At 39.3% G+C, this 16,400-nt stretch overlaps 1 protein-coding gene across 1 annotated transcript in view; it reads right to left on the bottom strand.

Annotated features, from left to right (window-relative positions):
• Positions 1-16,400, bottom strand: part of MYLK (myosin light chain kinase) — a 195,829-nt gene that overhangs the window by 66,886 nt on the left and 112,543 nt on the right. The window contains exons 13-16 of the mRNA XM_058839679.1: positions 16,035-16,232; positions 14,604-14,850; positions 6,855-6,935; positions 5,606-6,495 (exon numbers count right to left, since the gene is read on the bottom strand). Coding sequence (XP_058695662.1) covers positions 5,606-6,495; positions 6,855-6,935; positions 14,604-14,850; positions 16,035-16,232 — 1,416 coding nt within the window. The remainder of the gene's footprint in view (positions 1-5,605; positions 6,496-6,854; positions 6,936-14,603; positions 14,851-16,034; positions 16,233-16,400) is intronic.

The raw sequence follows: 16,400 nt of genomic DNA, 5'->3' as shown, positions 1-16,400 counted from the left end.
CAATAGGAAATCGTCACTCAGCCTGTTTCTAGTGGATTTCCTCTGTTATCAGACTAGACCCAAGTTATTAAATATTTTAATCAATGATGTGGAAATACTCATAAATTAACTTTTACAAATTTACAGATGCTAGAAGGAATCTTGGAAAGGGAAAAGATGGCAGGGTAGTCCTCCTAAACAATCTCATTTACTTGTTAAGCTGAGTCCCATTCACTCAAAGAAAATGGGGCTTGAGATAGTGAAAAGACAAGCACTGATGGCAGCAAGGGATGCTGAATATTCAGAAGGTTTAAAGGTTTAGTAGAGAAATGACAAACATGAGTTCCAACGTTGTGAGGTAGACAGGGGACCAATAACCTCCAGTGAGGGCAGCAACAGGAAGGTGATCTCCTTCTCACTGATGCTGATACCCACACACAATTCTGCTTCCTCTTTTCTAAACAGGATAATAAACTAACAAACAGCAGCTGGAGAGGAGGTGCAGGAAAGAAACCAAAAATCCCCAAACCTCCAAGGGCTGGATGAAGTGCATCATGGAGAGAAACTTAATGAGAACTTGTCAAGTTTCGAAAAAAAAGCAGAAAGCTATCTTGGTTAGAGAGTCAAAGCCTTTCTATCAAGTTAGAAATAAGGCATTATTTTTTTTTCTTGACTTAATAACAAAACTCTTACTAGAATAGTTAGACTGCAATAAATTGCCTGTGGTTATAGGAAATGTCTCTCTTTTGCTGTATTTAAATCCACACTACATGCATTTTCTGGAAGAGGATAGATTCAAACATAAATGAAAGTGCAGAGGGAAATGTGGCCTGTGACAAACATGGTATTGTGCCAGAACTGATGCTCAGATGATCTCCCTAAACTTAAAACTTTCTGAAGAAGCTTTTGTAAGGTGCAAAATGCATCTATTTTCAGCAGTCTATAGAGTCATGATGATTATACACCAAATTCTTGCTCAAATTTAATTAAAAAGAAAAAAAGTCATGGCAGATCCTAGCCAGACTGGCAGACATAGACTTGCATGACTGATAGGAAGATTTAGGAGTTAAGTCACAAGAAAGTTGTTAAGGCATTATTGCTAATAAGATTACCAAATCTTTATGCTGCCAAGAAACTTGGGAAGAAAAAAAAATGCTGGCTTGGACGAAGCAATACAAACTCAGGGCATTTTCTAAGCTACACCATTAAAGCTACCTGAGTCTATATTAGACAGTTCCTCTTTCATCTATAGAGTCACAGAGCTAAATCTACCCAAAAAAGCTGAGCAGGCTGACTTTAAAAATGGCAAATGTGCAAGTTTAGATTTGCATTCACTCGTACACCTCAGCTGGCCAGTTTACCAAGGATGCTATGCAAAAACCTTTCACTGCCATCTTACAGAACAGCTTTTGGAACCACACAAGAACTTTTCTCTGTGGAATTTCTGTCCAAGAGCGAGTCACACAGCAGGACAGCAGCACTGGGCACTGCCAGGTCAGTGCTATACAAATGTAAAACAAAATGGGTTCTGCTCTAAAGGGTTCACTCTGTGAGGAAAACTGTTCTACTCAGTCCTTATATGTCTAACTTCACTGCAATGTCTGCTAGAGCCTTCTCTTAAAAACTCTTTTTTCCAAACAAAAAGCACCTCATAACTTCAAGCAAAGAAGCCTCCCATTAAAGTGCCTTTTAACCATGCATCATCTACCCAATACTGTATGAATGTATAACAATCTAATTTATGAGTACTCTTTTTATTGTTAATAACCATTAATTTTGATCTTTAATGAGCAAAAAGCACAGTAATATCTATCTCAGGAATGTATAAAATTGCACTCTGACAAGTTTAAAAGAAGAAAAATAAAAAATCAAACCACTAATAAAATTGTACCATGTCAGAAAAATAGTGCAAGAGCTCACTTTGTCATAAAAATGATACATTAAGCAAAACAATCATGCCAATCAACCAGCAGAGTACTATTCGGGGAACTGTAAAAAGGAATGGAAGAACAAGTGTACTGATGTTCATGATTTCAAAGGGAAATCATGGAGAATGGAAGGAACATGACATGGTATCAGCTACTGTTGTAATTGCAGTGGTCAGTATAATGCTGCCCAGAATCTGACTTCTAACTAAACTTAACCCTGGGATAATGGAATAAACTGCAAGCCCTAGATTAACTACCAGAAATCAGCACAAATGTTGCATAAATATGCCTGAAGATGGTAATTTTTGCAGCAGGGTTTAGCTTTTCTTTTGGCAAAGGCCCTGGTAAGGGACCTCACTATCAACTAGGACAAATATGCCAAGGAAAGTTACTTTCAGTGAGTGACTACACATAGTTTTTACACAGTTTGCCTATCCTGTGAACCTGTTACATACAAGGATACTTCTAAGTTTGACCTTCCTGGCCAAATATGCCACTGTTTAATCATTTGTTCATGAAATGGAATTTTATGTATTTATCTTCACAATATATTTGGCACCAGATCAGTAAACTTTTTCCTCTTTTTGCTTTCTTTTTTTTTCTCTATTTAGGGAATGACAGAGAGGAATATTTCAATTTCCAAAACACAAATACATAGCATTCTGGGGGTTAATGCATTACTTACACTGACCAGTTTGTGGGACAATATCCCATACTAAGATGGGCTAGTAGTATGGCCAAGAAGCAGACAGACAGGCACTACCCCAGATAGGGAATTTTCCGGTATCCAACTCTTTAAGAACATGTAAGTTATTGTGAAATACCTCTGTCAAATCTGAAAAGAAACCCCTGTGGTCACAACACCACAAGAGCACAAACTCAATAAGTGAAATGGCTAAGAACAGATCTAGTCTATCCTCTTCTATAGTGAATTTTGTTGCTGAACACAGGGAGGAGCAAGTTCATACCAAAGAAATAAAAAATGGCTTTGCAAGATCTAAACCCACTAAGGTGAGCTAGGTCTGTTTGCTCTGAATTCCTCTTCTTCCCCACAGACTCAGCCTTCTTTCAGGTGAGGATGACACTAGGGCATTATCTCCAGGGCCCATTAAATGCTGCTCCAAGCTTTGACAAAGGCATTGCTGCTGAAGTACACCTGTGGATGTGACAGTGTTGCATTTTCAGTATTTGGGGCAAAGGATGGAAACTGGGACTTTGCCTTTGGCCTGCTGTGTACTGCATCCAGTGTTATTGTTGTTCTCCATGTTTAAAGCTGCTCCAAACACTAGCTATGGGACTAATCCACACGGTTTCCCTATTGAACAGTGTTTCCTGATACTGAATCAATTTGATACTTCTCAAGTTATTCCAGTTATTCCTTCTCCTCTCTTGGTTCCCTCAAGTATGTATGTGTTTCTAATTAGGGGAAAAAAACTGAATTTCTATGAAATCTGGAACTTACTTAAAGTATCATGCATACCTAGTTAATTACTTAACAGTTGGCATGAAAGAACCTTAGAGTGAGAGAGCAGCAACACATTCTTCTCCAAAAGCCAAAGCTAGCAGGTACTGTCAGGAAAAAACCAAAATTGACCATCATGCAATGCCCCCTCTCAGTGTACCAGAGGGTATGTAATAAGATTAAAAAAAAAAAAAAATTGTTCTAATCCTCATTCCTTGTCTTTCCATTAAAGGACAAAACTTACAGCCCTGTGTAATATTTCTTTCCAAGATCCTCTGCAAATACGTGCAGAAGAAAGCCTGACTTTGAGATACTGATAACACTGACTGCTAAGCAGGATTCAAGTGCAACAGTGCAGGTACAAGTGGAACATACGGACAACAGTGTCTTCACTCCCTGCAGGAAGCTGTCCTGGAACAGTGGATTCCTGATGCAGGGCTTTGATGCTGACCTCACTTGAAAGCACTGTTAATGTGTGACACCCCAGGGTGTTGTGACCAGGAGTGCCACCCAGCCCAGACAAACTGGATGGGAGAAGCCTCGTGCCCTGCTCACACATGTGGCAGAGCTGGACATCAGGATCACTTCACTATAAACAGGTACCCTCGATTTGCAGCTCCACAGTACCATTTCATAGAGTAAATAAGGAGGATTAGAATAGTCAATTACTCAGATTATTTCAGTAAACAGCTCTTTGCAGCACCATAACACTAAAGCTTCAAGACTTTAGGAGGCTCCACCACAGCTCAGAAGCTTTGGTACAGAGGTGCTGTCTAGCTGATGTACTTTGACAGGAGACATGGAACTTTGGGATGCACAAATTCTTTTTCACTCTGAGCAACTCCAAAAAAAGCCTTGAAATCTTGCTTCCAGCATAAGGCTAGTTAAACTGACTGATTCTGTCAGCTCTTTTTATAAGAATGACATTTCCACCAGTCCATGTTTTCTCATGTACATGACATGTAGCCTTATTCTAGACAGTCCCCTTGGGTGAAAATCAACATGTACTCAAAAAAAACCTTAAAAAATAATGCTATTTCAGACACAGACCAGGCACAATGCACCTGCTACCATTTGCCTTTCTCCATCTACTTAGTTTGGTATTTCCTTAATGCACTACTTGAGTACCCCAAGCCTCTCTGAATACAATGCTATTTCTGACTGCATCCACTTCAGGAGAATGCTTGTGTTACTCTGCTTGGGACACTGCACAAGGATGTACTGGTTGTGCTGAACTGTTCATATTGATTTGCTTCTCATTTGGTAACACCATAAATAGTCTGGATTAAATGAAGGAAGATTCAAAAGTAAGAGTGCAGACTCATGTGTCAAGCTATAATTTTCACTGTGAACATGAACTGTTTTGCTACGGTGTGCCAGAGGGTGTAATTTTCAAGATAATTCCCTCAGTATTTTATGAAACATATATGAAGTAAAGAAGGTTTTTTTGTGCTATCAATTGTCCTTCCTTCCTATTTTTGTCACAAGGAAAATATATTTTGTCTAGCCACAACATTAACTTCAATGTAAAAAACAGTCTAGTGGGTTTGATCATCCAAAATCTGAAATATAAAGGAATCACTCAGTTTGAAAACAGTAAGTATTCCCTCTCTGGACTTCTACCAAATTCTCTACAGTTTTGAAGTTAGTTAAAAGTCACCAAGCCAGTCGAGTTCAAATATTTCAGTGCATGTAATGGCAACAGAAGCATCTGTGGTGGGGCATTAAATACACTGGAAATCTGTTCTCAACTCTGATCTTAACTTGTAGTTGTAGTAATTTCTTTCTATGACACAACCCCTCTTTGCTTCTGTGTTTCTTATTGCAATAAAAAGCATGAAATATTAAACATACAGAAGAATTCAATTAGAATTTGTAAACCAGCAATAATATTATTATGTTTTCAATGTTCTAAATCCTTAAAGTTCAGTTTAAATAAGCATCATGTACCAGCTCCTTAAACAGCGTTAGCAATGTAAACAGCATTTAAAAATGCACGAAGTTCAACTTTATAAAATTTACATCTGCAGGCTGTTAAAGGAGAATCTGCAAGAAATGTCAAACAATACTGTTCCTTGTGTACTCCACTGAAATAACAAGAAAGCTGCATCTGGAAACAGTTACTGGCACAGGACTCAAATAAATACTGCATTACCTTTAATGAACTAAATATTATTAATCAAGAGCCAGATGTAACAGTGTGCCATCCAGCTGGCTTGTAATGCAATTAATTTACCTTCTTGGGAGATGACAGTAGACTTCGATGACTTGATGGCTTTGCTGTCTAGAGTCCAGGTGACAGCTGCAGGGGGATCAGAGGAAATCCGACATTGTAAGACCAATTTTTCACCATCAGCTACTTGAGCATCCTGAAGCTTCTCTGTAAAGGAGGGTGCTGCTCCTTTGCTTGCTGCTGGTTTGCTCGCTGGTGCTTTGTTTTCAGCTTTTTTCCCAATTATTCCGCCATCCACCACTGCACACCCATGTTCACAGTTTCTGTCGTTCTTCTCCTCTTTTTTCACTGCTGGTTTGGCAATAGGGGCTTGAGAATTGGGGGTCGCATTCTGGGCTTCAGAGTTGGCACGAGCATTTGGTGCAGGGGTGCCAGCGCTGCCATTCTCCGCAGGTGGCTTTTTCTTGGAGCCCAGCACAGACCTGAAATCTGTAACTGCAGGTTTAGGAGGTGGCACCTTCTCTGGCAGTGGGGTTTTTGGGGTGCCCTTCTTGGCCAGCACAGAGCGGAAGTCCACCTGCTGGGGAGCATGGACTTTCCTCTCCTCCTCTGACAAGGTCTTGGGTTTGACCTGCCGCTGCAGGTTTGCTCGGAAGTCCATTTGCTCGGCTGGGATTTCTTTCAGTTCCTCCTCAGAAAAACTTTTGGTGCTGACTTTCTTGCCTAAAATATCACGGAAATCAAGTTGTTCAGCTTCCTGCTGCCTCAGGCTCTCCTCTGTGTGCTCCCGAGTTTCCACTCGCCTCTTCAGCACGCCTCGGACGTCCTCCTGCTCTTCCTCAGCTACTCTGGTTACACTGCTGTTCTTTTTGAAGCCACTTGTTCTACCAGATGTTAGTTTACCATGATCTCCACCATCTCTTTGCTCTCCAGAGCTGGCTGATTCCCTCCCACTATGATCCGAAAAAGAAAAGAAAGAGAGAGCCAGGAAAGGGGCTGGTTTAAAAATGTCAGGGAACAATCTCAGAGCAGGAACAAAATGTGTTTATAGAAGGGGAGGTTGATTAGAGGAGCATACTCCATTAGTTTATTGCATCAATGATGACTTCAGGAGCCATATAAGGGCACAAACAAAAAAGATCTCCTCTACTCTGGCTTGGTACAATGTGCTTAGCTTGTATGATGAAAACAATTTGTTAGGTCACATTTGGGGATTAGGTTGAACAGCAGCCAGCCTGGGTCTGTAAGGGCAGGGAATTAACGGAGCAAAAAATAGAACCCACCCATGCAAGTCCCTGGGAAAAATACTCACTCTCTGAGCATTTCTGCTGTGGAAGCTGAACTCTCCCGCAGCATGAGAGACACCTGGCAGCTGCATTCTCCAACTTGGTTCCTGAAATATTTAAGTGAAATCAGAAAAAAAGGGCTCTCTTGCTCTGTAACTCGCCTGAGAGAAGTGATTGTGTGTTGCACTAAAGCAGCTCAAACGCAGTGTGGGGTTCTCCTTTTCTATGCCCAGCAGTGTGGGGATTGACTGAGTGGATTTGGTCCCCTTATTCTTGGAGCCAAGCTATGTCAAATAGCTTTTACTGATCTGCTGCTATCTGCACTGGGAACAACATACTCCCTGAACAAAAATCAAAGCAATTTACAGACGATGCAGCTGCAAACAAACAAGCTAAAGGAAAATAAATACAAAAGCTGGAAAATCAAGACAGAGGAAAGGGCTATTTTGCAAAGCTGAAAATCTTTCCAACTCTGCCTACTGTTTATTTATTCAAACCCAAGCTCTTAAGTTTTCTAATGTTAAGATATTAAAAACAGGGTCTCATTTCCTTCCCTCCCCTCTGGCCCAACCAATCAGCAAAACCTATCTACACGATTGCTCCAGCCTGTACATGTTTATATTAAAAAACATAAAAGTGTCACCATATATGGTGCTGAGTACTTATTCTTCCTTTTGCAGAGGAATACCACGGATGCCTTCTGGAAAGGGCTCCCATTAAAGAATTCATTTAAAGTGCTCCCCGCTCCCCTGCAGCTCCCTCCCTCCCGCAGATATATATCATTCTTCCAGCCCCAAACAGCCCTTGTCTGCTTAACACAGGAGATGCCAAAAGCAAAATTTAACTCCCCCAGGGCAGCAGTTGTGTAACTATTGCCACCGCTCCCCTGACTATTAAAAAACCAGACTTGAGTTGATTAAGGACTAGAGTTATCTTTTATTAGTGAAAACACTTCTGTCCTTCCCAGTTTAGGTTTAAGTTTGTAAATAGACAAGAAAAGTCTTGGATTATTTATCTTTTTTGAACAAAAATAATTTTTGCTACTGAAAACATTTCCTGGACATGAGCAAAACACATGTGTTGGAGGAGAGGAAGGCAAGAGAGGCAGGTTTTCCCAGCTGTGTTCTGCTTTGAACTTGCTAGATAAGAGCACCTTCAAGTCGACTTAGCCCTGAAGTTTAAAACATGGACTCAGGACTGTTAGCTTGCCATAAATATATTGTCTGGCCTGGTTTTTAAATAGAGCATGGAAATACTTTCCTAGATATGGTTCTGTTTGGATAAAAAAACTCCTCTAATTTCAACCATTTTTAACTTGCAGTGAAAGCAAGATAATTAATACAGAACACAGAATCACAGTTTCAGCTCAAAGCTTTGTCTTTATAAGAGCAATTAGTGCCATCACCTTTTCAGACATACTCCCCTTGATTTCTATTGCTTCAGAAAAAGAAACAGTGGATCAGCCTAATATGAAAACTACAAAGAAATTTATGGGTTTGATCAAAGTATCTGGATTGCAAAGTAAAGGCTCTGGTGATAGAAGCACATCTTATGTGACTTTAAGACCACTAACAACAAGAAGCCAGAGAAATGTTTCTCACACTTTTATATCCAGTAAGTCAGAATATGTACACTACAAACTGCTGTTGAAGGCAATCCATGAGGACTGCACTGAAAGCCACAACCCTCATTTCCTTCAATAGAAAAAACTAGATAACATCTGAGCACCAAACAGAAACTGTCCAAAGGGCAGGAGAGGATCCAAGTCAATGCAGAGAGTGTTTAACTCAGCGCTGCACTGGAGACCTGCCATTCTTACTTACTCTTATGTGTGGCCTCCATTTGGAAGCAAGAGGAATAGAAAGAAGGCAAGACAAATGGAAAGATAAATACAAATAATAGCATGTTATCTCCTCCCAACATACCAATTGGCATAAAATTATGGCAACATTGCTGAAAATCTGTAGTTTTCATATAATGCATTTCAAACTGGGCCCTTTTGGCACTATTGGAGCTCATGAGGTTTTCTCTCTGCTTCTCCAAAGTTTTTAAGGAAAGCAGATCCACTCTGGAACTGCTCATTCACTGGTGCTGCAGGGCTTTAACAGGCTGCTGGTTTACCTGAAGAGCCCTCCTGCTCAGGACTTTAAACCAATCCAAAGCTGACAAAGGACAAGCCCTGTATGCTGAAGTATAGACAATTTGCAGAGTACATTAAATGTTGAGGCAGCCCTGCTCAGCTTCTGCCGTGACTGTGTGGCAAAAATATTTGTCCACAAGAATTGTGTCACCAGTGGGAGAGGTTGAAGTAACAGAGACAGCACTATCCCAGGAGAGGAATTCAGGGATACTGAATGTGGTCCTGACCACTGTGAAGAATGGTAGCATTTCTGCAGGACCCATTTCTGCAAGGCATCTTTCCCTCTGCAAATTCTTTGCATATGCGAAGAAGCAAATAAGGCAGGCAAAGTAAATCCTTCTAAAGTAAGCTATTTTTCACAGGGTTTGGAAAATAAAGGAGGGGGTAAGAAAGTAGGAGAGCATTTTGTTCTTTCTATTTTTAAAACCTTGGGAAGCACTTACAAATTATGGCAGCAGTGGAACATACAAGTACCTAGATGGAAAAATGATTCACAAGGTAGTTTTTTTGATCTTAATTATGATTTCTGATTCAAGTGAATGGCTGAAAATCAATCTACAGGATACAAACCTTGAGTATCTGTCCGTTCAGGAGTGTAGCCTTCCCAGGGCCTGCTCCCAGTAAAATCAAACTGATGATTTTAGGAGCAGGGAGAACATACTTTTGTCTTCTGAATCTAAAAAGGTGAAGTGGCAGAATCTAAAAAGGTGAAGTTAAAAACACCAACCCACTTTGGAGATCACAGGATGGAAAAAGAGAGACAAGCCAATAAAAATTAAGAAGGATTGGGTGATTGAGATACAAATTTCAATCAAGAATAGTTCTGGAACCTTGCTAAATATTTTTACACTTATGCAGTTTTAGAATCCAGACAAGACAAAGATGCTTAGGGGCAGTTAGAAAAAAGAGAGCTTTGCAGTACATGGACACACCTTCAAGTGCTTCATGTCTCTGCTGTTTTGAATCTTGGCAATAACAATACTACTTGTGCAGCTTGAGGTTCTCTGTGTTGGCATTTTATCAACAAAACCCTAGACACAGACAGATCATAGTGGCTCTGTTATTGGGGAACTATGATAGACATGGATCAAACCCGTGCTTAGTAGCTTTGCTGTGAAGAAGTGCCTGGAAGTGTTGACTTTTGCAGGACTATTCTGTAGAATGCTCATGCACAGGACTTATCTTTAAAATGTCAAGGAATATTAATAAAAAAGCCCACCAAAAACAAATAAAACCCCAGCTGCAAAGCCTGAGGCAATTTTAAAAATAGCTCTGTGTCCTATTGTGGGATCAGTTTTCCCTGGAATGGCTTTTATGTTCAAAATATCTTGAAATACTAGTTTCTTGGCAGAACCTACTCAAATATTTTCACTGAACCTTAGATGAGACTTATTGTCTGCATGTCCCTAGGAATCACTCCCTGGAGGAACAGGAAAAAAAGCAGTTGTAATTATACTGGGGGGACATACTGAAATTTCCTACCAGCCTACCAAGTGTGAAATAAATATTGAAGAGTAAATGACATTTTTTCAAGAATGAACTGAAAGGGGCAAAGAAGTTGATCCCTACTTATAGCTGGTGCTTCAGTTCAGGTAACTGCAAATCCTCAGAAGGAGGTTTTGCAACTTTTCTGTGAGTTCAGTGGAGAGACTCCACAAATATTTAGCCCCAAAGAAAGCAACTAATCTACTGGATCCCAACTCTAGCTGGTATAAAGCAGAACAACTCTACTGACTTCAAAGAGGATGCACTCATTTACTTCATCTGAGGGTTTTGCCAAAAGCTTTTTATACCCAAAAGAACCATAATTTCACTTGCATTTTTCAGGACTAAGTAGGAGAATGGAACAAGAAAGAGTAATGGTTTTCTTCTCTAAAAATAGACAATGTATTGATAGGAGAAAGCAAGGTTTGCAAACTGAATTTTACAGAAAAACAGAGCTATATTTACTGTTTAGCCTAATGAAATGTAATCTTAGGAGAGCTTTTTATATAACCTGAATTGCAGAGTATTCAAGGTACCCCTGATTTATAAAATGAATGTTTTCCCCTGATTTTAAGCAGATTATCAAAATATCTAAATCAATACTAATCAACACTAACCAAACTTGTATGGAAGATGGAGTGGGGGAGAAGGAAAACACTTGATGTCTAAGAAGACAAAGGTTAACATAGCAGATGATTTGTTTAGGGAGCTGCAGGATGAATTCTGAGGTCTCTCATGCTGACTGGATTGCTATAAAGGTTTTTCTCAAACAAACACAGTCCCTTGTCCAGGTCTCACAGGGTTTTTTGTTTACATCTTCATTTATGATGTACACACTGAGTGAAAGAACACAGCAAAGTCATATTGGGATAACAGAATACCAGTGCCTGCATCACTGGAAGGATGCAAAGGACAGGGGGGGGAAATAGATATCATTGTTTTTATGAGCAAGGAAAAGGATTTTTATTTTCCATTTTAATAATTTTGCAGGCTGTAAAATGTCCAAATTTCAACAGATGAACTACGGAAGTGGGAAAACCTGTTCTTTTAATATTTCTGCAATACTATTCCTCTGAGCTCGAGACATAATAGGCTCAAAGGAACATTATTAGGACAATTAAAATGAAAGATGCAAATGTAGAGGAATCATAGGATTTAAAAAAAGGACCAGGAGAGGCTACATTGACTACTCTGCTAAAAGCTAAACTTAGCAGTCTGTTGAGGGATGGTGAGACAGAAAGCCAACAAGAAATCATGGATGGATCACACCAGGCTCACACTGGGCTCCATGTCCTTGTCAGCTCACTCTGAGTAAAGGAGAAAGAACCAGAGCTTTAATTTGTGAGCAGCCAACACAAAAGGAGAATTGTAGAGGTATTAGGACAGAATTTAGAGCTTAAGAATAATGGAGAAGAAAATTGGAAAATAATTAACACTAGTAGGAAACCATGCCCAGACTAAATTAAGAGAGTTGGAGTAACTCCCTAAGAGAAGATATGCAACCTGCTTCTAAAATTAATATGTGAAAAGGAGCTGTACATTTTATTTGAAATGAAAATGATTATGTTTAAAAATAGCCTACTGTCAACTCTGTAAATTCTTTAGTGAATTGACTAATGTTTTCTCAGTTATTCCATATTTTTTAATGAACTTTGTAGGAGTTTTTGAGAGAAAGACACAAAACGCTGCTCTCTCCCTTTCAGGTACTGTTAAAACTGTTTCTGAATATATGAACAATTCCCAATCAGGTATTCAAGACAAATGCAGCCAGTTAAACAGCTATTTAGTCAAGACTAAATTTAGTGCTGAAGATCACTGCAACTCTATTGCTAACTTGAAGTTACACAGCTCACTTCTGGCTCCTTGGATATGCCTGAGCATATTTATTTCTCTGTTACTCATAGTACTCAACCAGTGCCTAAAAACATACGACTTTCTGTTCCCTGAACATTAACTGGAATTTTACAAATGACAGCAAAGTAAAATGAGGTATCAGCATTCCCTTTCCTCTAATTGCAGCACAGCATTAGTTATGGATCAGAAAAAGCCAACATTGATCTTTGTGGATCCCCAGTTATTTCGCCAGTGAAAGGATTAGGGAATAGCTGCAACTAGCATGTAATCTCCTGTGTTGTTTTCAGCACAGCTGTAGTTTTTATTTACAACTTTACTTTTTCTCCTTCCCCCCAAAAATTCCTCTCATCTACTAATTGTCTGAAATAATTTATTTTCTAAATGTACGTTTCAGAGTTATGATGATGTCACTTTGAAAAAAGGTCTCCAGTGATGAATTTGGCCTGAGTGACCACCAGCCACACCTGATCAATACAGATGACTTCCTACATCAGTCCCAACAAAACCTCCACAAAGCTCTCTTGGCTCTCCTTTGTCCTCTTTCATTCTTTCACCCCTGAAGTTTTGCTGAAGTATCTCATTTTCTTTTCAGTTCAAGTGAAACCACCAGCAAATTGTAAGAGAAGATGCCCACGTCCAGGGCACACACACCGAAGTGTGGAAATGTACCAGCAGAAGGTAGCAATTCTCACAGTTTCTGCTCTCTCCTGTCAAGGTTGGCAACCTGAATGAAATTGAACTGGCATTTCTAATCCTGCCAGAGGTACTGAGTGTTAGAAACACCCCTGATCCCCCAAAGGAAAAGAAATGCAAGGATTTCTGTAGACATGACCTGCTCAAATGAGCATTATGAGTGTCCCAGATGACCTGAGCCAATTGCAAACAAGCCAGTTCTGAAATGAGCCTGTTCACAACTTATTGCAGACTACAAAGGGCCTAAATCTACTGGAAAGCTGATCTGCAAGAAGGTCATAGCACATGTGGCTCTACCTACATAAATTTTATTAATAAGACTTGAAATTAAATGTAGAAAAACTTCATTATAAGAAATCTTGACATTCAACAGCTATAATTTTCTAAAACACCCTTTTGTAGTGAAAAGTGAGTGTCTCATTTGACTTAAAATACTGAAATAGACTGAGGCTATTTTGTGTCTGCCTGTGATAGTCTATAAAAACACAGCTAGGAGGCATCTATGTAGTGACATATCCATCATTTGGCCCATGCTGGTTGGAAAAAAAAGCCTATAACTATAAAAAAATTAAACTTTTTTTACAAGCTAAATAGGTTGAATTTATTAAGGAATTTCCTCCCTCCTTGTATTAAGAAGATATGAATAATTTATTTGCAAGTACACAAAGGATAATTCAGACAAGTGCACCTGGACTAAAATGTTAGTGTGTGGAGCAAACCAAATAATTTTCTTCCAGTGTAATGGACTCAAGTGTTCATGATGATGAAGTAATTTCAATAAAGAATGGCACAAACACTAGCCAAGTAAAGCAACTACATCTGTGCCCAGTAAATAGCATGGAATGACAACATCACTTTCAAGTTTTACACTATGTTTTCTACAACCACATAGGGGATATGTAATCTTCACCATTGGAGGTGGACAGTGCTGTGGTGCTTTCTACATGGTAAAGAGACAGCAAATCTAACTCTTCATTTAAAGGATAGTTATTCTACCAGAATAAAATAAAATTAAATTTGAAACAACTCTTCCAGATTTTATAAGAATGACAAGATGTTCAAAGCATCAAGGTGACTCATTTCAAAGATAGAAATGAGAAAGTCAGCAAAAGGAGACTACAACTTGCATGTAAGATTCAGGTATTTCAAACATGGCCAGGAACCACTTTTTCCCCTCAAAGGTACGGATCTTGTGTAACATCCCTCCCTAGACAGGTTGTTCCCATGGAAAGAAGCATCCTTACTAACACCTAGAGATGCCAAACATGATAAACAATAGCTCCAAAATGCAGGACATTGATTGTGGTTTTCCATGCTAGAAATTGCTTCCCATTTTGCTGCCACAAAACTTTGTTTTATAGGATCACAAAAAGAAACCATACTGCTTTGTCCTTATTTTCTGACTCTTCTTGTGTTTCCTCTCTTCTCTTGGAGTTTTATTAGTTCTTTTTTATCTCTCAGAATTATTCTGTTCCTTTAGTACCCTAATGTTTCACTTGACTAGGACAGAACACCTGTCTTCTTCAAGTGGGAAATTTAACTTGAGGGTAAACAGAACTAATTGGTCAGAGGGAACAACCTTATTCTTCACAAACAAACATACCTGAGCTGAATTTCATATTGCCCTGCATGACGAGGCTGCACATTCCGCAAGACCAGTGTGAAGATGTCTTCATTTTGCAGGATTTCACACGCTGTTCCCGGCATGATTTCTTTCCCATCTTTAAACCAATGAACAGTGGGGAAAGGATCTCCAGCAATGGCACAGGATATCAGGACATTTTGCCCAGGAGCTGCTGTCACTGATCTCGGCTTGCTAATGAACCAGGGCTGAATACCATCCTGAGGTTCTGTAGTTTACAAACACAGTTTATAAATCAGAAGAAAATGCAAAGCTTGAATGTCATCACTGAGCTAACTAATTTCAGAGAAAGCAATCACAGGCAAGGAAAGTTATTTTGAACATGCAGGGTATAAGTTTTTTAATCTGAAAATAAGTCAGACTTTAATTTTGGAAGTAGCTTGTGTTCTACTCCAATTAATCATTTACTTGGCACTTTACTGGCTCGATCCAAGCTTATATTAAGAGCAAAACAAAGGGACTTTAAAGCTGCCCTAAAAGGAATCTTAGAGATTTGTCCTCAGAGAATATGGGTAGGAATAGCTTGAAGGACAAGTAACAGTACTATGACTGCTGTGCAGTTGAGAGCTCATGCAATAAATCATCATTAACAACTGCATAAAATTGCATTTAATATAGAAGACTGACCCCAAGGCTGGATCTCAGGGGGGACTGGAGGAGAGAGGAAGGTCTGAATTCAGAGCAGACAGTGACAACAGACTAAACAGCTCTCTCAAACACTGCAGATAAGATATTCTACATTAAAAATAATAAAAGTCTCACAGTGATTTCCACTAATTCTCAGTAGTGGCTATGAGGAAATGTCAATATTCAGTAATACTAGATGAATTCCCTGGCACAAAGGTAGTGTGTGCCCAATCACAGGAAGTTTGTAGGTACTTGAGTGTTTGCTGTGGGGTTAACATCGTGTGAGGAGATTCAAAGCCAGATTTTTTGCAGCTAGTTCTCAGATTGCAGAAGTCTTGTTTTCCTTACCTGCTACCACTACAATGCTACCAGTAAAGCCAGGATACCTAACTCCTAGAAAGTGTTTTCAAATACTAAGGACTTCAATTAGAAACAAGAACGTATCAAAAGGTTTACTTTAATGCATAGTTAAGTAAGCCTGATAGTTATATTCTGAAGCTGCATTTAGCACTTTTACACTGTCCCTTGAAATAGGACTGAGGAATGCATTTTTGAAATAGTAACATAATGTTCCAGAGTGAAAAGATTTTTTTAAAAGCTGCTTCTGCTCAATATCCTTTTAAATTCAAATGCAGAGACTGAGAACTTTAGCATCCTTCACAACAAACCTTATAAACACTCATGTATTTTAAATAGACATTCTTCCAGCATATTATCATAATAACTTTCTTTCACCATTTTAAAAGGTGAAGAGGAACTTTGTACCTTGAACTGTCAAAGTAGCCTGTGTTTGACTTTCTCCTACTTCATTCCAGGCTTCACAGGTGTATTTGCCTGTGTCTTCAGGAAACACCTCCTGGATGTACAGACTGTACTCATTGCCTTTCTTCTCAAAGTGGAAATCTTCTGTCTCCTGGATTTCTTTCCCATTATGCAGCCAGATAATTTCAGGAGATGGGTTAGCTAAACAAAAGCAAGCAACAAAAATCTGAGACACAGACATAGAGACACAAACCCCCACCATACGTCAATTAAGAAAAGGAACAAGTTTGAGGTTTTGGTGTGTTTTGCCACCTGATGCTGCAATTTCATCTTCAAAACATTCAGGAATATCTGTTATTAACTCTGTCA

The sequence above is a fragment of the Poecile atricapillus genome, chromosome 5 (genome assembly GCF_030490865.1).
Source record: "Poecile atricapillus isolate bPoeAtr1 chromosome 5, bPoeAtr1.hap1, whole genome shotgun sequence".
NCBI lineage: Eukaryota > Metazoa > Chordata > Aves > Passeriformes > Paridae > Poecile > Poecile atricapillus.
Note: the sequence above shows the minus strand (reverse complement) of the source record. Positions and strands in the feature narration are given on the sequence as shown.